The 22,395-nt window shown below is 38.0% G+C and overlaps 4 protein-coding genes across 11 annotated transcripts in view; 1 reads left to right on the forward strand and 3 right to left on the reverse strand.

Annotated features, from left to right (window-relative positions):
- The first annotated feature begins 1,644 nt into the window (after positions 1-1,644).
- Positions 1,645-22,395, forward strand: part of LOC149579504 (methionine aminopeptidase 1D, chloroplastic/mitochondrial-like) — a 180,321-nt gene continuing 159,570 nt past the window's right edge. For 3 of the 8 annotated variants that reach the window (XR_016365146.1, XR_016365148.1, XM_089833285.1), the window contains exon 1: positions 1,645-2,082. The gene's annotated coding sequence lies outside the window, so the exon portion shown is untranslated. The remainder of the gene's footprint in view (positions 2,083-22,395) is intronic. The other 5 variants (XR_016365143.1, XM_089833275.1, XM_089833303.1 and 2 more) reach the window with 3 other exon arrangements.
- LOC149579505 (uncharacterized) lies at positions 5,634-6,981 on the reverse strand. The gene is made up of 2 exons (XM_089833318.1): positions 6,487-6,981; positions 5,634-6,355 (listed from the first exon to the last, which is right to left on the reverse strand). Exons 1-2 carry the CDS (start codon positions 6,836-6,838, stop codon positions 5,769-5,771), a joined length of 939 nt encoding a protein of 312 aa, XP_089689444.1. The 5' UTR covers positions 6,839-6,981; the 3' UTR covers positions 5,634-5,768.
- On the reverse strand, positions 6,998-7,627 carry LOC149579506 (uncharacterized). The gene is made up of 3 exons (XM_089801969.1): positions 7,483-7,627; positions 7,054-7,397; positions 6,998-7,009 (listed from the first exon to the last, which is right to left on the reverse strand). Exons 1-3 carry the CDS (start codon positions 7,625-7,627, stop codon positions 6,998-7,000), a joined length of 501 nt encoding a protein of 166 aa, XP_089658095.1.
- Positions 7,834-8,585, reverse strand: LOC149579507 (uncharacterized). The gene is made up of 2 exons (XM_089833331.1): positions 8,099-8,585; positions 7,834-7,975 (listed from the first exon to the last, which is right to left on the reverse strand). The coding sequence occupies exons 1-2, from the start codon at positions 8,515-8,517 to the stop codon at positions 7,954-7,956; spliced, it is 441 nt and encodes a 146-aa protein (XP_089689457.1). The 5' UTR covers positions 8,518-8,585; the 3' UTR covers positions 7,834-7,953.

The raw sequence follows: 22,395 nt of genomic DNA on the forward strand, positions 1-22,395 counted from the left end.
TTGTAAAAATACTATATATAGTCTTCATCTAAAAGGAAAATGCAAAAAATATTTAACACAATATTTATCTCTTATTATATGTGTGTGCGTGTGTGTGTGTACAAATGATTCACAAACAAATAGTGTGTTGATGTGCTTGTTTGATTGGACAATTTATTTATGTTTAAAATTGATTAATATATTTTTCAATAGTTAGATGTATCCTTAGGCATCCATCTTGAAAGTTGCTTCATCCAATTATAATTTTATCCAACTTTCAAATAAAATATAAGTATTTCTTTCTCTAAATAACTAGCACCAAAGCTAAAAGCCTAATGGCCATCAAATGCATTAGGGTTGTGAGGGATGACGACTTGTCATTTTGAAAAAAATAGTAATAATTTTTTTTTAAATAGACGGAATATACATCCTACTGTAAATATTTCTACCGGTTCAAGAATTGAATTCCACGAAGGGAAGTTGTATGCAACCATGCTAGCGGTCATGTAAAGTTGTTTTACATATTTCTACTATTTTGTATCTTGTGCGAGGCCATATAAATCCCATGATGTAGCTTCCCTCTCATGGAACCTCTATTACATTTGTGCTCACTGAATCTTTAAATTCATGACAAAGGCTAAGGAAAAACATTTCCCCACGCCCAAGAGACTGGAAAATGTAAGGGAAGCATATTGATCTAGATTGGAATTTCTATTTCTGTGATCTAGATTATAGTGGAGGCCATCTGCCAGAGAACTCACGTGCAATAGTGTGTGGGTCCTTTGATAAGGGTGTGAAGGATGATTCACAATGCAATCAATGGCTGGATTAGAAACCAACGAGGTTGGTAATGCATATGTTTCCTTCTACCACTTTATCTAAATTTCAGGAGCTTAGGTGAGGGAAATAGTAATGAGTTTTTTGCAAGGCAAATTCTATTTTGTTTATGCACTGCATGTAGATAAAGAGGCGTCACATGTCTTTGAAATGCAACTGACTAGATTTTAGAGACGTGTAAAGACAATTTTGGCAGATGTTTCAATGTTGGTGTCATCAAACAATGCCTTGAGCTTATTGTTGCTTAGATTCCTCTACCACTAATTGTTCACTCCATCTTTACTTGGAGCATTTAGATTCAACTATCTACAATTAGAAAACTAAGCACCCTCCAGCTTCCTCGGATCCTGGAAAACCCTAACAAAAGCAAGTGGTAACCACATATGGCAAAATAAGAGAGTCAAAGTCATATGGAATCAATATTTATTTAATAAAGTATAAATTTAATATTTACAATAGATAGATTTCCACAACCCATCATATAAAGATAATGGGATCAATTGTATCTGAGATTTTCGCATCAACTATTCATACTCCACTAGGAATGATATTTTGGCATGTGATGATGAATCATGATTATGACCCAAAATATTGATGCTAAAATTTGTGCAACAATCATCATAAATATAATTTTATAATTTTAATATAGAGATAGGTAGATCTCAAACATGAACCTATTGGTAATGGAGTGAGAAGTCTATTTCTCTCCTCACATAAAAAGTTTTGTTTAAGACACTTATGAATCCTTTTAAGTGGACATACAATTGATTTTAAGCTACCACATATTACACAAATGTATATAAATAAATAGACTAAACTTCTTAATTTATCTTCAACATATATTTCGACGTACCTATCGCACACCAAGGTGCCGATTGCTAGTTAATAGCCATTTCGTACGCGGGGAAGCGTCCACAGCCGAGAGAAGTGTCGTGCTCAAGTCTGAATTAAAAAACAAACGAATAGGATACACAGGCCAAACCCCAGCGCATGTGTAAGCCTAAAAACATATCCACGATAGCCTGTTTCTGTAATCTTTTCTCCGGAGAAATTCAATCCCAAAATGTGTTGGTGCGAGGGCCTGTACAGTCTTCTTGGTGGAGGATGGCGTGAAGGAAAATAGGAGGACGACCGGTACCATTTGTTTGAATTTGGATTGTTACTGTTGGAATTGTCTACGATCTATTTCGAGATCATCTGGGCTACCCCGCTCTACACATGCTGAGCGCTATCGATTGCGGAAAAAAGTGAACAGAAGCTGAAATTGTAAGTATTAAACTTTTCTGGCTATTCGCGTGTTCTTTTCAAATGTCACGTTCTCGCTTGCTGTTGCGCTCTTCTTTTGACAGTTTTTTGATCCCCAGTGCATTTGAATTGTCTTTTGCTGTATTGGTATGAGGATGACGATGTTTCTGGCCGTTTATTCTGCGACTAATTATGGCCTCCTAAATGACTTTTATGTGAGAGAATTTCGATTCGGAGACATCAACATCTGTTAGACCGCCACGCGTACAAATCCCTGGCACATCTGCATATGTTTAATCTTAATAATTGGGGAAAGCACTCTGAATATTGGATAGAGGGAGAGAAAAAAGTTCCTGTTTGCAATGTCCGTGCGAATACTACCATGATTTCAAGAGACTTCAAAATCTGGAAAAACTCATATTAGTGTATTGCAAATGTGTGGTGTCACAAGTCTCAAAATTGTAAAAGAAATTTAAAAAAATCTAAAAGCCGAATATAAGAGTCGATGGCCAAATACTCACATCAATTTTCAATGACTGCCCCAACTAATCTCCAGTTCACTCTAGCAGCGCCATTGAAGTTGGATATTAAAAATACTTTCAGGAGGCAGGTTCTGTTGGAGTTGATGAAAGCCAACTCTGAAGACGCCCAAGATCACTTGCATGCGAAAACTTGTCAAAGAGAAGCCGAGGAGAGGAAGAGCATGGAGCAAGAGAAAAACCCTAAACGGACATGAGAGACCACAAGATATTGAAACACAATGAAAATGTATTTACAATATACAATGAAAAGTGATATATAAAATACAATGAGGGAGCCCGAATATAAAGAGCTCCAGGAATCTTCTAGAACAAGCTAGAAGATGCTAGGAGATAAGTGTGACAACTAAGCATACATCCACATAAGGTGGAAAGTCCTCAAACAATGTGAGAGGATAAGTATGACTTAGGATAGAACAAACTCCCGTATTGTCAACAACTTATAACTAACTCATAGACTACAACTAATAAATAAATGCATTTACCTAAGTAAGCTTAAGTAAATAGAATAAATAATTAATAAATAAATTATTTACTTTAACACCCCCCCTTAAGTGCAACTTAGGGAAATGCCTTAAGCTCACAAAATTAAGATGAAATGTAGAATGCAGAATGCATAATGGGTCTCGACAACGAGGCCATGTTAGGTACCCATGTACAATGCAAGAAAATGCAACCTCTGAAAATGGAGAAAGAGAGAAAACCACGTGGGAAAAATTCTCCCCCAAAAAGAGGTAAAAACCTAGTGAAGAACTAAAGAAGCCTCCAACTAGGGAAATGTTCCCTAAAACAGGAACAAAGAGAGATCATGAAGAAGCATTACTGAAGCATGAAGAGCCGCAAAATCTGCCAAACTGCTGATCTGAAAAACCTCCATGGAAGAAGAAGGCACGAACTGAGCATGTCTATATGGTAGATGATCCATCTCACCGAAATGCATAGGTAGCCAGCCACTGCAATCGCCTTGTACATAGGATCAACCATTGAATACATAGTTCACACTATCGAACCATCGAACCAAGGATGCATTAGAACAACAGCATAACCCCCCCTTAATGCAGACGGGGTGTGATGACAGGCAACTGAGAAGGTGGGCCGAAGTCTCCTGCAGACGAACCAAGAATGACGAGAGAGGGAAAGAGGTACAGACACCTATAAAGACATGGTCAAACTGACGCTACATGGGCTAATGTCATGGAAGGGACACTCACTTGACAAAGGGAGAATGCCTAAAACAGCAAACAACTATCCCCCCCATGGTGCTTTATGAAAATAGTGCATGTACAATTGACTCAAAACAACGTTCATGACCCCCGGAATGCAAGAGTGACACTTTCTCTCAGTGCGATACATAAAAGTGCTTCAAAATGATAGCTACAATGATCAAAATTGAAAACAAGCTGCAAAAAAACAAAGTACAGCCTAAAACAAAGGAAACCATGCTAGGAAAACGATCTTCGGGCGTAAAACACTCAAAATATTCACCATATAACAAAAACGCCAAAACTATGATAGAAAGAGCATGAGCCAAAAACTAAGAAAAATGACTACATTTCTGAAAAGGTGACAGAACCAGCTTTCCAAAAATATAAAGTTTTCAAGGACGCAAAAGATATGCTTGCCGGAGTCAAAAACATAACTTCGGACTTTGACTAAAATCAGGCAATAAAAAAGCATCAAAACCTAAAAATACTTGCACCAAAGTCTCCATCTTGGAACCAGCTTTTCGGCGCTTCTTTCGGATCGGAAAAATACCTTCGTATGCAAAAAGTTATGGCCAAAAAATCAAAGGTAGCTCCCAAACAGAACCTGAAGGAGAGGTGCAAGAAGGATGCTAATGCAAGGATGATGTCATGCTGACATCAGCAAACTACAGGCTTAAAATTGACGGCCACGTGGCCGTCGCCACTAAAAAGAGGCCACGTGGCGGTACGATAGATGTGGCAGGGGGCCACGTGGCGCCCGTGCCACGTGTCGCTCGTTGGTCGTGTTGACTGTGCCGAACAGGGTGTACACGCTGGTGCAGATGTGGCTGAGTAGCGCAGAGCTAGCGGGCGGAGCGGAGCTGAAGAACCCGGGCGCAGACATCGGCAGAGGCAGCGAGAAGGAGCTCTGCGTTGGCGGAGAAGTGCAAATGGGCGGCGCCGGGGTGGCCCGCTGGCGGCGGTCGGGCCGCAGCAGTTCTGCGGCGGTGCTGCCAGTGGCAGCAGCCGCTGAGTTGCGCTGCGGCGGTGCGCCCTTAAACAATTTTAAAAATTTTTTTCGGCTCAAAGATCGTCTGTATAGTCCGTACGAAAGGGCTGAAACCAAAAAAATTATGCCTCTCGGAGCTCTGTCTCCAAAAACGAAAAGCTTTATATGACTTCTGACTGCAAACGGCCTTCCGGATTCAATGGTAGTGTCCGTTTGGGCTGAAAGTGCTCCAAAAAATCGCTGATCCCCTGATTTGAAGAAAAAATGCACAAACAAACTAGGGTTTGTGACTTCAAATCACAGCATCAAAAATCCTTCAACGAAGCTGCAGCAGGAAGGCTCTGATATCATGTTGGAGTTGATGAAAGCCAACTCTGAAGACGTCCAAGATCACCTGCATGTGAAAACTTGTCAAAGAGAAGCCAAGGAGAGGAAGAGCATGGAGCAAGGGAAAAACCCTAAACGGACACGAGAGACCACAAGATATTGAAACCATAGTAACGTGAATTGGCACGGCCGAATCAAATCATGAATCGGGGGTGAATCGCCGGTGAATCGGCGATGAATCGGCAAATTTGAAAAAACCCTTTAAATGTAAAAATTTTAACAATTTAAGACTTATTTCATGCACCCTTTATTGAATATAACTTAAAAACACTATAACATCATCAAATAGAATCTAACATACATAAACATGAAACATAAAATCCATCACATACGTAACTATGTTATCATTATGTACTAAAATGTAAATTGTATGCTAGCTGAAGTAAATAAAAATCAAATATTCATAATGATTCAAATCATAGAATCAGTAAGATGAAATCATGAAGATCTATAAGACATCAAATCATAAATGTATGTATAAATCTAAGATGAAGATCCATGAAAGTTTGAAACATATGTCTATCAGTGATTCAGTATCACTATCAATATCTATACAGTGTAAACAAAATATAAAAACAAGGCTCCAGCTCAAGCCTCATCATCCTCATCATCATCCTCTAGCTCTGCTGCAGCCTCAACCTCAGCCTTTGAGTATCCAGTTTGCCTATGAGAAAGGCGTGTAAGGTAGGTCCTAGAGGACCGCGGAGCCATGTCCCCTGCATGGGCAATGGGCTCATGAATAACGTCGCTAGGGCCTGCGTCTGTGCGTGCGCGTGTGCATCTACCAATGCCTGAACGTGCTCTAGCTGCCTCCTCTGCCCTAGCCACAGCCTCAGCCTCTACATCCACCTGGTCAACCCACGCGTGGTCTTCCTCAGTGAAGATTGGGTCCACAGTCTCTGTGATCCACTCTGATTCTGGATCAATCTCCTCTAGAATGATCGGAGAGGAGTCAGCGCCCAAAATCTGTCTAATCCTAAGACGAAGGTTGTAATGAACAAAGACAAGATCATTCAACCTCTGCACTGTCAACCTGTTTCTCCTCTTCGAGTGGATGTGCTCGAACATGGACCAACTGCGCTCACATCCAGAAGCGCTGCTCGGCTGACTCAGAATGCGGATGGCAATTTTTTGAAGGTTTGGGGTTGTGGCCCCAAACATTTGCCACCATCTATCTGAAATAAGGAAAAAACAAAAACAATTAGTCTCATTTACAAATTACAACTCTAAAATTAATGCATTATATAATCAACTTTAAGTTTAGAATCTAGATTCATGAACATTGAATATTTTATTTAATTTTTACCTGGCTGTAGTGTTGTCTGAGCATTTATGGCCATCCTGCCAGAGAAAAGTGGCCCCTCCTTATTGTTGAACTGGTCTAGCTCAACAATCGCAGCAGCGCTATTTTCATCGCTACTCAATCTCTGAATCACTGTGTATAAGCCAGTGAGAACCTCTGCATCAGCCTTGAACTCAGGACGGAAACGAAATGCCGGATTCAGATAGTAAGCTGCTGCGTGGATGGGTCGATGGAGCTGATTCTGCCATCTCCTATCGATGATGTCCCAAATAGGGCCATACCTCTCCTGCACTCCTGCATATTGGGCTCTGATGGCCTCCTTGGCCCTATCCATGCCCTCATAAATGTAGCCCATAGAGGGCTTCTCCCCATCAGCAGTTCGTAGCAAAGCTACAAGGGGCTCAGTGACCTACATATAAAGTAAAACAAAAAATTTGAGTCAAAACTTAAATATAAAATAATATAACTTAAAGTAAAAGCAAAATACTAAATGTTAAATTGCAATAAATTTATCTTAAGGATTTCTCTAGCGGGTTTCCAAAAACCATCCTCATCAAATATGCAATCTGCCACATCTAACCCTACAGTGGTCGTAGCATAGGAAGAGCAAATCCACTCCTGCCCAACAAACATGCTCCTCAATCCATCCCTTGATGTCAACAAGGACTGCAAGGTGATGAAATTCGAGGCAAACCTCGTGATACCTGGGCGAGCTAACTCCTTGCCTTTTGTGTACTTCCTCATTGTGCTAAGGACAAATGCATGATTATAAATGAATTTGCATATATTTTTTGCCCTTTCCACACATGACTTGACAAACTCAAGTTTGCCAATTTCCTCCAACATGAGGTCAATGCAGTGTGCCGCACAAGGGGACCAAAATATGGTGGGGTGCCTCTCCATCAAAAGTTTACCTACAACAATTTTAAGTCAATTAGAAACTCAAATTTCAAAATTCAAATAAATTTATTTTCAAAACTTGCAAAGTTAAAAGTTTACCTGCTGCAACATAATTTGCTGCATTATCCGTCACCACCTGGATCACATTTTGTTCTCCCACCTCTGCTATAACTTCCTCAATAGCCTCACATAAATATGTGACATTTTTCACATGTGCGGAAGCATCAATGGATTTTATGAACATGGTATATCCTACAAATAACAAAACAACGAATTATAATATTAAATGGATCATTAACGAATTAGCATTCAACAAATCAAAATTTACAATGTATGTAGGAAAGTAGAATGATCAATCACCTCCACAGGATACAAGAAAATTGAGGAGTGTTCTATTCCTCCTATCGGTCCAACCATCAGTCATAATGGTGCAACCCTTTGCAGTCCATTCCTTTCGGTTCTCCTCGAGGTCAACCCTCATGTCCTCTACCATCTCATCCAGGAGGTATCCGCTCAACTCAGCCTCAGTTGGGGCTTTAAACCCCGGACCACAAATAGCAACCGCATCTATCATATTCTGCCAATAAGGAGCCTTGTCACAAATAAAAGTTTAGATGTCAAAGACTCAAATTATAAAACAAGTAGATATAATTAAAGTTTTACTTTTACTTTTAATTTTAGCTTTAAAGAAAACAAAGAAAAAAGAATAAATTACCTGGCTGCAATAAATGGAATGTTGCAAAAGTACCAAAATTTGCATATCTCCTTTCTGGCAGCATCGTGAATCTCCTTGTTCAAACCCATGCCCTCAAGCGTGGGTTGGGAACCAGGAGTAGTGCGGGGCACAAAGTAACTATCCATTCTGTTTTTCCGCACTCTAGGCTGCAATAGGTTGGTGTGGGACTCCGTCTCAGTATGTGACCGACTAGCACTAGCACTAGCACGAGCAGAAGAACTAGGATAAAAAGGAGGCCTAGAAGAACCCTCTCCAACACAACCTACGGATGTGGAAGCTGATGCAGATGCAGATGTGGATGTGGCTGCGGATGCGGGAACATGGGAGCCAATACCCCTTAACCCTTCAACTTGCATTTTCCTATTTGCTTTGTCTTTTTCAATTTTTTCTAATGCCATTAAGCAAGTGCGTTTTGCCTCAGGAGTTTGGTGAGTGCAAACTGTAACATCATGTCTAGGTATAGCAGCAATGTGGAATTTCAATCTATAAATACCCCTGGAAGTTATTTTTTCTTTACAAAACATGCATTTTGTTTGATATTTGGTTCTTCCAGGAAACTCTTCATTATATTTCCAACATTCATCTTTTTTACCCATTGGAATTTGCGAAAAATGAGAGCAAAGGCTGCTGCAATAAATTTTTTTAATGTAAAATATCAAAGTTTGAAGCTAATAAAAATTAGAAAACAACAAACCCTAGCTTGCAACTTAGTAAAAATAAAGAGCATTCAAGATTTACAGAAATTTAACAAAAAACGCATAATACATTAAAAATTTAACAAAAAATGCATAATACACTAACATGCAAGAAAAAAAAAAGCAGTTACCTCTTGCAAATGAGTTGAGGAGTGTTGATATTGGCTCCTCAATGCTCCCAAAGTAATTGATGGGCTCCCCAAATGGCCTGCTGATCTCTTTGGTGCTCCTCCTTCTTACCGGTTGGAAACCTATGGCTTTTCTTTTCTCTTCTTCTCTCTCACTTTTCCTCTCTTCTACTCATGCTTCACAAATAGAAGGCCCTTTAGGGTTATAACAAAGAGAATAGGTCAAAAACAAAGTGAAAAAAAAAGTGATTTTAAAAAAAATTTCAACTTCCCTTTTTACATGCCGTGGGCGATTCATAGCCGATTTTTTAAGGCGATTTTGGCGATTTTTTCATGAATCGCCTGAATCGCCGATTCAGGCAATTCATGGCCCAGAAATCGGCGATACCGATTCACGATTCAAAAAAAATCGCGCAGGATGAATCGGGTCGCGGAATCGCCAATTCAGGCGATTTTTGGGCAATTCTCGTTACTATGATTGAAATACAATGAAAATGTATTTACAATAAACAATGAAAAGTGATATATAAAATACAATGAGGGAGCCCGAATATAAAGAGCTCCAGGAATCTTCTAGAACAAGCTAGAAGATGCTAGGAGATAAGTGTGACAACTAAGCATACATCCACATAAGGTGGAAAGTCCTCGAACAATGTGAGAGGATAAGTATGACCTAGGAGAGAACAAACTCCCGTATTGTCAACAATTTATAACTAACTCCTAGACTACAACTAATAAATAAATGTATTTACTTAAGTAAGCTTAAGTAAATAGAATAAATAATTAATAAATTAATTATTTACTCTAACAGGTTCGAAATGCAGCCCGTCTATTGTGAGTTTGTCAATTACTTTGGTAATAAGGCAGACTAGGGTATCCTTTGTTCGTATTATGTTTACCCTTAGTTTCTTCAAATAGCCGCTTCATGACACTACATACGTTTGGTGTTAGTTCCACTAACTTTCATGCATTTCCATAAGTTTGACTTTTAATTCCAGGTTTTCCCATGGCCAGCAAAAGTCAACTAGGAGTCTGCGTGATGGAAATGCTCCGACTCCCAGGCATGGCTCTCTCCCAGGGGCTTTCATTTTATAACATTCTAACCACTGGATCTATCATCTTGCACTAATTAATTTTCATTTCCTCTGCATTCAAACTTATAGTTTATACTGAAATGTACCACATGAAGATCTTTAACTTGAGATTAAAATGTGCCCTACAATGCGTGTCTCCATCTCTTCTCTCTCCCTGAAACCCTTAGGAAGACGAGGATGATGGAAAAGACACTGACGAAAGACAACATCATAAGAAACGGAAAATGTCCCAAACTTTGAAACTGATTTCGCTGAGGACTGATATTGAGCCAAAGTTTACAAAGCAGGCCGAGAAAACAGATATATGGAACAAAGTTGTAGGGCCTTTGAAGACTAAACAATTCTGGCCAGATGTCCGGCAGTGCCTGTACAAGCGTAAGAAGCTTGTGGATACGGGTCATAACCTTCATTTTCTCTCCATCTCTTCCTTATCTCCCTGAAACCCTCATGAAGATGAGGATGATGCAACAGACACTGGCGAAAGACATCATCATAAGATACTGAAAATGTCCCAAACTTTGAAACTGATTTGGCTGAAAACTGGTATTGAGCCAAAGTTTGCAAAGCAGGCCAAGAAAACAAATATATGGAACAAAATTGTAGGGGCTTTGAAGACTGAACAATTCTGGCCAGATGGCTAGCAGTGCCTACAGAAGTGCAAGAAGCTCGTGGATTCGGGTCATAACCCTCATTTTCTCCTTCCTTGGCTTGCTATGCCCTCCTTAGGCACCCACGACAGTTGTAAATGGTCTCCATGAAGACCCCCTCCTCCGACAGCTGTAGAACATGCAAAACTGGCATTGCATTTTTCAATCCATTAGGAAATGAGTTTAATGGTGCCTCCAATTTGCAATTAGATTGGGAATATTTACCTTTTTTTAATTCTGGGATCGAGCTCTTAAATCTATTATTGAAAAACTGACTACAATTTGATATAGCGAGTGAAAATGATAATTAGTCTATAATATTTAGGCTTGGAAAACATCCTAGTGGAGAAGGGTTTGTTTATTTCCATTGCATTGTAAAACATTCAAATAACACATGGTTAAATAATGCATTGATGCATTTAGGTTTCTAAGAATAACCTTTTTTAAGTTAAATTTTGTAGCACTACTCTTCCGTTCTTAAACAATAAGAATAGTAATATAGTAACGAAACCATACTTAAAAATCACCCTTAATTTGAGTGTTGATGGAGGCTTGATTAGGAATATGGTTAGCGTTATAGTTAAATTTAAGGCTTTTATGGTTAGGATTGAGATTTTGGTTGTTTTACGTTATGCTAAGGGTTGGGGTTGTGTTTAGAGTTTGAGATATTATCTTATTTAGAATTAAGAACAAGGTTAATAATAACAATTATGGTTAGGTCTATAATTTATATCATGGTTGTAATTATGGTTAAGGCTAGGGTTTTGATTAGGATTGATATTTGGGGTTTAGGATAGGATAAAGTTTAGGTTTATGCCTGGTTATTGTCAGGATTAGGTTTATAGTTTATGTTATGATCTTGTTTAGGTTTATTGTTTAATGCTTGGATTAGGATTAGCGTTGTGGTTATGTTGGGGTTACAATTGTATATAGGCTTATAACTATAGCTAACATAAAGGGCTTTATCTTTAATTGAAATCATAGTATCTGGCTTAGGATTAGGATTTAGAGTCTACAATTATAATTATTTTCAGGATTAGATATTACATGTGAAGGTTAGTATCATAGTTTATCTTCATTTATGATGGTTAATGTTTAAATTAGGGTTAAGGTTAAGTAAATGTATAGTCATCGATGCAAAAAGAAATCAACCCAATCATTTCCATAATTGATTTTTTAAATATCTCTTCGGTGTACCTATTGCACCCTAAGGTGCAATTGCTAGTTTAGTACAAAATGCATGTTTTTCCGTCTACTATGTCGCTTTTTGCATCAGGATAGACGGCTCCACTCCTAGGTCCTATTTTCTTTTTGTATTGATATATTTAGTTGCAGTGTTGGTGGCTTTTTGAAATCTTGGCAGTTGTGCTACATTTTCACTGTAGGATTTAGAATATATTTTTAGTTTGATACTTCTTTGTGTTGGTAAATTTCATGATTTATGATCATCTAAGTTGATTCTGAACTTCTTTCAATGTTTATGTACTGTTAGTGTGCTGTGGTTAGTCTGGTATTGGTTTGAACTTTGAATTCTTATCTTAGTTATGTCTGCAAACTGGTTCTATTGAAAACATAAATAAATAGTGTGCTAGAAAATTCAGGAAGGATACTTCTGCATTCTTTTTGCTTTTCTGATACATTTGATTCTTGTTCAAAAAGCCAAGGATCACTCAGAGCATAACCGCTTACATCTAATTTTCAGGTATTTTCAACTGTTCACTTGCAAAATGAGCTCATTGCTTGCAATGCAGTTTGGAATTGTCTTGCCTAGCCTTTTTTTCTTTCTATCTTTTAATTATTCTTGTACCTCTTATTTAAAATATTTAGTGGGTCCTGTTCCCATTTACACCCAATTGTGCATAAATAGTCTTTCTCTTGTTAACCTAAAATGTGTGGTATTTCAAATGTTTGGGCAATTGGCAATTATCATAAACGAGGTGCCAGCTATCACAGGTAAAACTGCAATTACTGTCACAGGTTACCTTTGTTCCCAATCTATAAATGGGGTTGGCAGACAGACATTTTAGCTCAAAAATAAATATGGGATGAAATTGTTGAACAATTTTTTTGGCGCGAAGCTTGGCAGAATAGAAGGGAAGTACAGGTGTTACTTATTTGACTGAATATAAGGAAGATTAGGATTAGTTAAACTTGGGGTAATTTTGGAAATGTGCTCTGCCAAACTGGTAGACTGTAGCTTGAGGTTTTCTCTCTCTCAATTTTAGCAGTTTAGTCACAAGGTGGTTGTGAATAAATAATCCAAACATTGATTTAATTGAGGAAATACGAAGTGTCGTTTGACTCTTTGAGAAGCTCTAGCAGGTTGATACTAAAGTTTTCTACTTCCTGTGTCCCATTTTCCCCATGTATGTTTATATCTTTCTTTTCATAACTGGTCAGCAAAGCTTCTGTCGCAGCTGCATTGTTTGTTTTATAAAAGGATAATTCAGTTATAGCATATTTCTCAATTTCTTTTTGCAGAATAGTTTATTTTGCAATATTTTGAGATTTATATGTGTACTGCTTTTGTTGTTATCAACTTCTTTCTTGACAAGAGATTTTGCATGATTTATTGCAACATACTATGGACAATATTTAGCCCAATCTCATCATTGATTTTGGCTCGATCATTCTGATTGGTTAATAACAAATGTTTAGCGGTTGGAGCATATTAATTTCTGTTCTGGGTAGTCTTAGCTGAGCTACCTTAACGACAATACTTTTATTTCAGTGTACTTAACTATGTGCTACCTTATTGGAGCACGAATTATCCCACTGGACTGACTTGTTCTATCACTTCTTTGAATCACTCTTTAGCTTAATTTGAAATGCCAAATATGTTTATTACAGTGTACATTTGTGGCTTTTATATATGGAATTCAGAAATTTGATTTAATTTATGTAATTTTTCCCATTTTGGATTATAGGTGAACCATCTTGTTTGACCATTGAAGGGATGTTCTGATTTCTGTCCCAAATTTCTCCATTCTCTAGACTTCGACTATCACTGCTGCTTAACAATCTTGAAATTTCAGCGTCACTGATAATGATATCCAACTCATGATTCCAATTATAAAACATTTTTGAACATAAAATTAGGTGAACTATTGCGATATTTGTTAAAGCTTCCAATCACAATCTATAACTGCCTGATGCTGAAACAACACTGAAATACACACCCAAGACATTGAAATTACACACAGTGAAAATGATGAGCACAAGACACAAATATTTTACACTTGTAATTTGCTTTGCATTCCTTGGAATTCTTACAAGCAACCTCTTCAAGTAGTCCCTTATTTGCAAGTGGTTCTACAAGTTTATATTCTATGTAGGCAACCAAATTTAAACAACAAATCTGATTTTCTGAATTAAATCCTGTTGCTACAACTGAAAGTGCTGATCTGATCTTTACGATGGATTTTAGGGCATGACCTGCCAAGCAGTGCCCAGAATTTCTGCACCATAAATCAGATTTAAAGAGCTGTGAATACCAAATGCATGCAAATTAGAGGGCAAATGGTAAACCCTAGCAGGGCAAATTCTCCAAGGGATGCACCTAGAGTTTGCTGCTCCAAGCTGCCTCCAAAACAAGTGGAGATGCCCTCAAAGTTGTGCACTCCATCTCTGCCCGAGTGTGGTGCTCAAAAAGGGTGAAACCCAAGTGCAACAAGCTCTACAGAGCTACCGAGGTTGCTGCTCTAAGATAGATTTTATAAATCTTAATATGGAATGGATTACCTTCTTCAACAACATGATTGGCCTGCAATGGAAATGTAAGAGAATCGATATCTGCTATTCAGAAATACTTTCTTATCTGTTGTGCAAGGGCAGGGTATCTGTCCTACCTTGCTGGAATCTTGAGGTTTTCATCTCAAATACTCTTGTGTGCTCAGAGATGCAAACAGCAGATTTACAAGCATACTTCAATCAACACAACACCTTCTGTAAATAGGAACACTAACCTCGGTTGGCCTAAGTCTGCTCAAGCATAAAAATAAAAAATTATTTTAAATTATTAAAGACTCTGCTCAAGCATAAAAATAAAAAGTTTATTTTAAATTATTAAAGACTAGTTCCTTGGTTGGCCTATGGAACAATTCTATTTATGTTTTTAATTTTATTTTATAAAAATATTTCACGATTTATTTAATTAAAATAAAATAAACATAAAGGGTGCTAATGAGTGCCGCATGGCTGGCCTACAAGCCCTTATTCAATCTGGCTTATCTCAATCCTTCCAATTTCTATTTGCTCGACCTTAAGCAATTTCAAATTTGGATTCTTAAAGATGTCTATTGTTTCCCATGTAGCATCTTACATGGGGAGTCCTTTCCATTTCACCAAGTGTTCCAGAATCAATTTGCTGCTCAGCCTCTTTTCCATTTGGTGCAGGAGCACCTAGGTTTAGGTGTTTGTAACCCTCAAAACTTTTGGTGTGTAAGGCCCTACAAGGGTCATGGTCTGGATAAGGACTATCCTAGAGTCCAATAAGTGGGTCCAGAAAGGTTTTGGATGTGTTTGCACAACATTGCCAAGGATGGGCAAAAACTTGTCATTCTAATGGCCAAAAGTTGTCATATGGGCCAAATGTGGCATAGTAAGCAAAATAGCTCCAAAATGCACAAAGTGAGGTATATTGATGCCATACATGTGTAACGGATGATTTCACATCATTCTGCAACATTTGGAGTCAAAGTTGTAAAGGAAAATTCAAAATTGCACAAAGTTGCAAAAATGTTGTCATGACAACATTTTTTCAACTTTGTGCAATTTTGAATTTTCCATTAGTCATGACAACATTTGCAACTTTGCAAAAGTTGCATGACAAGATTTTGCAAGAAATTGCATCATGAGGAAAAACAGTTAGGGACCAAAGCCAACTGTTGGATTATGATAAGGGGACATATTTAAGCCCTCCTAAGACAATGTACGGGGGTTGGATGAAGTTTTGCAGTTTGGATAATAGCTATACAGTGACAGTTTTCTGAAAAATCCTACCAGTCTACTTGCAACTCGAGCAATTCAAGTTCAATGGATTTAAATTGCAAATCTTTCCTTGGAAAAAGTTAGACTAGTCTCTTTTCTTGCTTAGAGTGCTTTGGAGTTGATCTTTGTCCAATTTTGCTTGCCTAAATAAAATTCAATCTCTGTTAGCTAGTTTTCTGGCCTGAATAGGGTTTGAGCCAATAAACTGGCCCTATCTTGAAACCTCACCATGGGATCTTCACGACCAATTGAGGTCTGTTGATAGGGTTTCTGTACTATAATTTCCTTATTGCAGAAGTTCAGAAAACATGTTTTTCTATTTTTAAGGTTTTTCCCTAAGAGAGCTCTGCCATAGCTTGGCTAAGAACAAGAAATATCAGTTGTTTTCTACTTGCAGGAGTGGATTGGCATAATCAATCTAATGACTTGGAGGTGTCAGGGGAGTCCATACGAAGTCTTGGACAAGGATTTAGAGGTTGATGAATCCATTAGGATGGCTTACCCTTTGAAACTAGTTTAATTCCTTTGTAATTTGGCTCAGCTAGGGTTTGGCGTTGTATGGACATGCTAGAGACCTAAAATCTTAATTCTTGAAGAATGCCCAACAGGGTATTAGGAATGATAGTTTGTTCATAGGCTGAAGTTAGGAGCCAAAAACCCATTTTGGAGGGCTACTCGGCAAGAGAATGCTCACAAGATCAAACAAAATGAAGCGATTCTTGAAGGATCCAATTGATTTTGATGACCAAATACTCGTGCAAGGTGACTGAGAAAGTCCTAGGGATTGGTAGTTGAACCTACCTTTGTGAGTTTAAAGGGGAAGTACACCTTGAATTGATAGTGCAGCTCTAGTTGAGTAGGGGGGAAGTAAATTGAAACCTCCTAAGGGTGCAAGGTTTGAGGATACATATTTAAGCCCTCTTAAGTCGATGTACATGGGTTGGATGAAGTTTTTGTAGTTTAGATAGTAGCAATATAGTGATAGTTTTTTGAAAACCTACTAGAGTCTACTTGCAACTTGAGCAATTCGAGTGTAATGGATTGAAATTACAAATCCTTCCATGTAAATAACTAGATTAGTCTCTTTTCTTGCTTTTATTTCTTTAGAGTTGAGCTTTGCACAATTTGGCTTGCCTAAATAAAATTCAATCTTTGGTAGCTAGTTTGTTGGCCTGAACAGGGTTTAAGCCAATAAAATGGCCCTATCGTGAAACCTCACTGTGGGATCTTCACGGCCAATTGAGGTTTGTTAGTATGATCATGTAGTAAAATTTCCTTTTTGTAGATCAAAAACCATGTTTTTTGATGCAAGAGCATCTTGCATGGGAAAATTTAAAAAAAAAAAAAAAAAAAAAAATTGTGGAGGAGAGAGAAAGTGACGAAAATTAGAGGAGAAATAATAAAAAAAATAAAAAAAAGAGGGAAAAAGGAGAAAAGAAGAAAAAAATGAATTTTTATTTTCGAGGTGCATAGGTGGCGTAATAGAAAAAAAAAAAAAAATGGTTGTCATTCCATTTATCGAGGTGTGTAGGTGGAATTTTTGAAGGTTTTGGATAAATCATGCATTGGGTGGTAAGTGCCTATTTAAGCAAGACCTATGAGCATTTCTAATCAAGCTTGGGAAGGTGAAGCTCTGGAAGGTCAAGCTTCAAGGTGGAAGCTGGAAGGTGTGGAAGCTCTCAAGGTATAGACTCTTATTTGGGAATTCTCTTATGTTGAAGAATTTGTAAAGTTCTTTTTGAAGATGTTATATCTATGATATCATCTTGTGGATGCAGTAAGGATTTTCAAGTAAAATAAAATTTCTTGGGAAGCATTTTATCTTTGTTATCTCCATATTGTTGTATTCTTGGTTATGAGTTGGTAAGGGTGGTGTGGCCCTTCATCATTTTTCTGTTTTTAAGGTCTTGCCTAGGTGAGCTCTGCCATAGCCCGGTTAGGAGCAAGAAATATCAGTTGTTTTCTGTTTGCAAGAGTGGATTGACTTAATCAAGCTAATGAATTGGAGGTTTCGAGGGAGTCCATACATAGTCTTGAACACAGATTTAGATGTGGATGACTCTATTTAGGTGGCTTACCCTTTAAAACTTTGAAATTAGGTTAATTCCTCTGTAATTTGGCTCAGCTAGGGTTTGGTGCTGTACGGAGAGGCCAGAGACCTAAAACCTTAAAAATCTTGAAGAATGCCCAAAAGGATATCAAGAATGGTAGTTTGTTCATAGGCTCATGTGGACGAGTTTGAAGTTAGAGCCAAAAACCCATTTTGGAGGGCTAGTGGAGACCTAGTAGGCCTAATAGACCTAAAAACTAGGAATCTTGAGATTGGCAAGAGAATGCTCACAAGATCAAACAAAATGTAGCAATTCTTGATGGAATTAGTTGATGTGATGGCCAAATACTCTTGCAGGGTGACTGAGAAAGGCCTAGGTGATTGGTAGTTGAACTTACCCTTGTGACTTCAAAGGGGAAGTACACCTTGAATTGATGGTAGAGCTTTAGTTGAGTAGGGGGAAGTAAGTTAAAACCTCCTAAGGGATAGGAGAAACTCTAATAGGTCGTAGTGTTGGCCTTGTGAAGAGTTCATTGAAACTCATTTGGGGAGCCTCCTTATCACCCTTGTATTCAACATTGTCGCAGGTTCGATGATTAGTTTGCTTTCATAATCAAGTGGAGAAAACTCCATTGAAGTGGTAGCCTGCTGTCCAAGGTCCTTCTTCAGGCATGAAACATGGAAAGTATTGTGAATTCAGTTGTTAGGTGGTAATTCCAGCTCATAAGCTACTATCCTACCTTTCTCAGAACTTGGGGCCCATAGAACATGGCTTTAACGTTTTTGCTCTGTTTCCCTTGATTGGGGACTGTTGGTAAAGCTGCAACCTTAAGAACGCTATGTACTTCCTACACAATGCCTATCAATATACATCTTTTGTCAATTTTGAGCATGCTGCAAGTTCTCCTTGAGAGTTTTCATGATGTCCTTACTTTGCTGAACCATATCTTTTGCACTAGGAACTCTACTTACAATCAAAATTAGATTCACAAATGAAGAGACATAGCTATGAAGTACCTTAAAGGGCGACATTCCAATGGACATATGCTGAGCAGTGTTGTAACAATACTCACCCAAATGCAACCATTTAAGCCATGCTGTTTGTTGACTGGTAACATAACTCCTTAGATAGCCTACAATCAGTTTATTCACTATTTCGGTTTGTCCATCTGTTTGTGGATGATCACTACTGCCTTGTGTCAGCTCAGTACCTGTGAAATGGAGGACTTTTTGCCAAAACATACCAAGGAGCTTGTTATCCCTATCATGGCAAGCTTTCAATATTTTCTTCTCCATTTTGGAATTAAGTGTAATGTATGCTTGTCCCTTGTAGAGAATCAGCTCATTTGCTGCTTTAAACCTATCATCTTGAACTCTTCCTCCCAAAAATCTTTAGCAAATGAGTTCTTCCCATAATCAGCTTTATTATATGACCGCCAATCAGCAGATATATTAGTAATATAATGCAAATATGGTTTCTTAGATAGTCTATCAACCACTATATTATTATTTCCCTTTACATACTCAATATCAAAGTCATAGGCTTGAATTTTGCTTACTTAATATCAACTAATGTGGTCGCCCTGCCAATGTCTTGGTCAATTTCAATCAAAATGAAGCAATTTTTTATGAAACAAATTGATTTGATGGCCAAATACTCCTGCAAGGTGACTGAGAAAGGCCTAGGTGATTGGTTGTTGAACTTCTCCTTGTGAGTTCAAAGGGGAAGTACACCTTGAATTGACAGTAGAGCTTTAGTTGAGTAGGGGAAAGTAAATTGAAACCTCCTTAGGGTGTAGGGTTTGGGGATAGGAGATACCCTAATTGGTCCTAGAGTTGGCCTTGTGAAGAGCTCATTGAAACTCATTGGGAGAGCCTCCCTACCACCCTTGTATTCAACATTGTTGCAGGTTCAAGGATTAGTTTGCCTTCATAATCAAGTAGAGAAAACTCCATCGAAGTGGTAACCTGCTGTCCAAGGTCCTTATTCAGGCATGAAACATGGAGAGTACTACGAGTTCAGTTGTTAGGTGGTGATTCCAGCTCATAAGCTACTTGTTCTACCTTTCTCACAAGTTGAGGCCCATAGAAACATGGCTTTAATACTTTTCCTCTATATCCTAATTTTGGGACTGTTGGTAAAGCTGTAACCTTAAGAACACCCTGTCTGATGTCCTTCCTATGCGATGCCTATCAACATACATATTTTGTCAATTTTGAGCATGCCACAAGTTCTCCTTGAGAGTTTTTAGAATGTCCTTGCTTTGCTGAACCACATCTTTTGCACTAGGAACTCTAGTTACAATCAAAATTAGATTCACAAATGAAGAGATACCTAGGTATAAAGTACCTTAAGGGGGGACATTCCAATGGACATATGATGATTAGTGTTGCAACAATACTCACCCAAATGCAACCATTAAAGCCATGCTGTTTGTTGACCTGTAACATAACTCCTCAAATAGCCTTCAATCAGTTTATTCACTATTTTGGTTTGCCCATCTATTTGTGGATGACAGCTAGTGCCTTGTGTCAGCTCGGTACCTGTCAAACACAAGACTTTTTGCCAAAACATACTAAGGAGCTTGTTATACCTATCATGGCAAGCTTTCAATATCTTCTTCTCCATTTTGGAATCAAGTGTAATGTATGCTTGTCCCTGGTAGAGAATCAGCTCATTTGCTGCTTTGAACTTATCATCTTGAACTCTTCCTACCAAAAATCTTTAGCAAGTGAGTTCTTCCCATAATCAGCTGTATTATATGACTGCCAGTCAGCAGATATATTAGTAATACAATGCAAATATGGTTTCCTAGATAGTCTATCAACTACTATATTATTATTCCCCTTTACATACTCAATATCAAAGTCATAGGCTTGAATTTTGATTACCCATTTGTAGTATCCACCCCTGGTCTGAGACTGCAAATTTTAACTATTTTGTCTTTTCTCTGAATTTCTGATTTTTCTTAAGGTTCTGAAATTTTTATTGGTGTGATTATTTTACATTTTTTTTTTTAGGGTTTTGTGCTGAGATTCTGCTTTGTATTGAATTTAACCTAAAAAAAAATTTAAAAAAAAAAAAAAAAATCTAATTGCTGGAAATGATAGTTATTAAAAAACTAAGGAAAGGGTTAATAGTTTTGAATTTTATTTACCCCCAAACAAGTCTATGTACCTGTACAGATCAAGTACAGTCTGATCTGTATACTGGGCTGCTAATAACTGAAATGAATAAGCCTGTTTTATTCACCACAACGCTCCCTCAATGTCTAATTCATGATATCTGACCTCAAAGAATTCTGATCTGCAACCTGGGGAGGCCTTTTCCCCCATGTTCAAGCTAGGATTTGATGGTAAATTCTTCTTCAAGGGTACAATTGGCTTGCAGATGAATTGCCAAGCTGGTAAAGATGCCCAAACAGAATGGATGTGCCATTTAACTCTGATTGCTCCCTGATTACTCTTCACCAATGGCTGAAAATAGATCTTTCCTACAGCCCTGATTGATGAAAACGTGTGAGAATATGTTTGGGTGATAGTTTCACATGTGTAGGTAGCTGATCTCTTAAGAATTGCTGTTCCCAAAAGCATGATTGCTTATGCTGAAAGTATTGTCTTCCAAAAAGGCATAACTCCAATTTTCTCAATCCATGGAAGGAACCATGAAAGCTTCCAAAATTACCATATTTCTCTCCCACGAAGCTTAATCCCTTTTTAGGCTCTCTTAACTTTTAATGTTTTTACAAATTTATTTTTTGTTAAAAAATTCTAACCCCTTATGACTCCCTTTATCAATAAAATAAGTTACTCTAAAAGCAATTTATTATGTCTTCCTAGGCAATGACCCATGGTGGTAAAATAATACAAGGTAAGTTAATTAGATGATTACTTTATTGAAATTATTCAAGTCATTACTAAAATACTCAATTTTATTCCTGAAATCATTAGTTGAAGTGTTGAACTTTGAACTGAAAATTAAATGCTGCTACCAGTCCAAGGGTGATGTCTAAATGAAGTAGGCCAGCTGGCAGTCTGCTAAAAGAAAAAAGGAAATCCCCTTAGAAGCAGCAGATTGTTTCTGTTCAAATGAAAATGCTCACAAGGCCTCTTGCAATGCTCCACGGTCCTTTGGATGGTCAACAAGTCAACTGGTAGTCTCCATAAAAATAGAAGACCGCTTCTGCATATCTAAAAATGGCTCCTAAAGCCTCCTACTCAGTTCGACCAGCTTCAGGTGGTCAATGAGTGAATTCACATTCTCCTCCTAAAAAATAGGGGTTCTCCTAAAATTTAGGAAGTTGTCTCTGAACATTTAGAATGGCTCATAAAGCCTTTCACCACTGTCCTACACTAAATGAGCCCCCCTATTAAATTTAAGGAAACCGTCTTTGACCTTGGTGATGTTAGACCATAGTAATGAGAATCATGGTGATTCAAGCAATTCATGCGATTCGATTCAATCCAAACGATTTTTTGTGAATCGGTGAATCAAATCAGTGATAGAGGGTTTATGAAATGAGTTACTAAATTTCAAGGGTTTTTTAATTTGCCGATTCCTGGCCGATTCAATTCCGATTCATGGCCAATTTGATTTTGATTCATGGCCGGTTTGTGATTCGATTCCGATTCATGGCCAATTCGATTCCGATTCATGGCCGATTTGCGATTCG

Source organism: Cupressus sempervirens, chromosome 1 (assembly GCF_028749045.1).
Source record: "Cupressus sempervirens isolate cs-2001-9-10 chromosome 1, ASM2874904v1, whole genome shotgun sequence".
Taxonomy (NCBI): domain Eukaryota; kingdom Viridiplantae; phylum Streptophyta; class Pinopsida; order Cupressales; family Cupressaceae; genus Cupressus; species Cupressus sempervirens.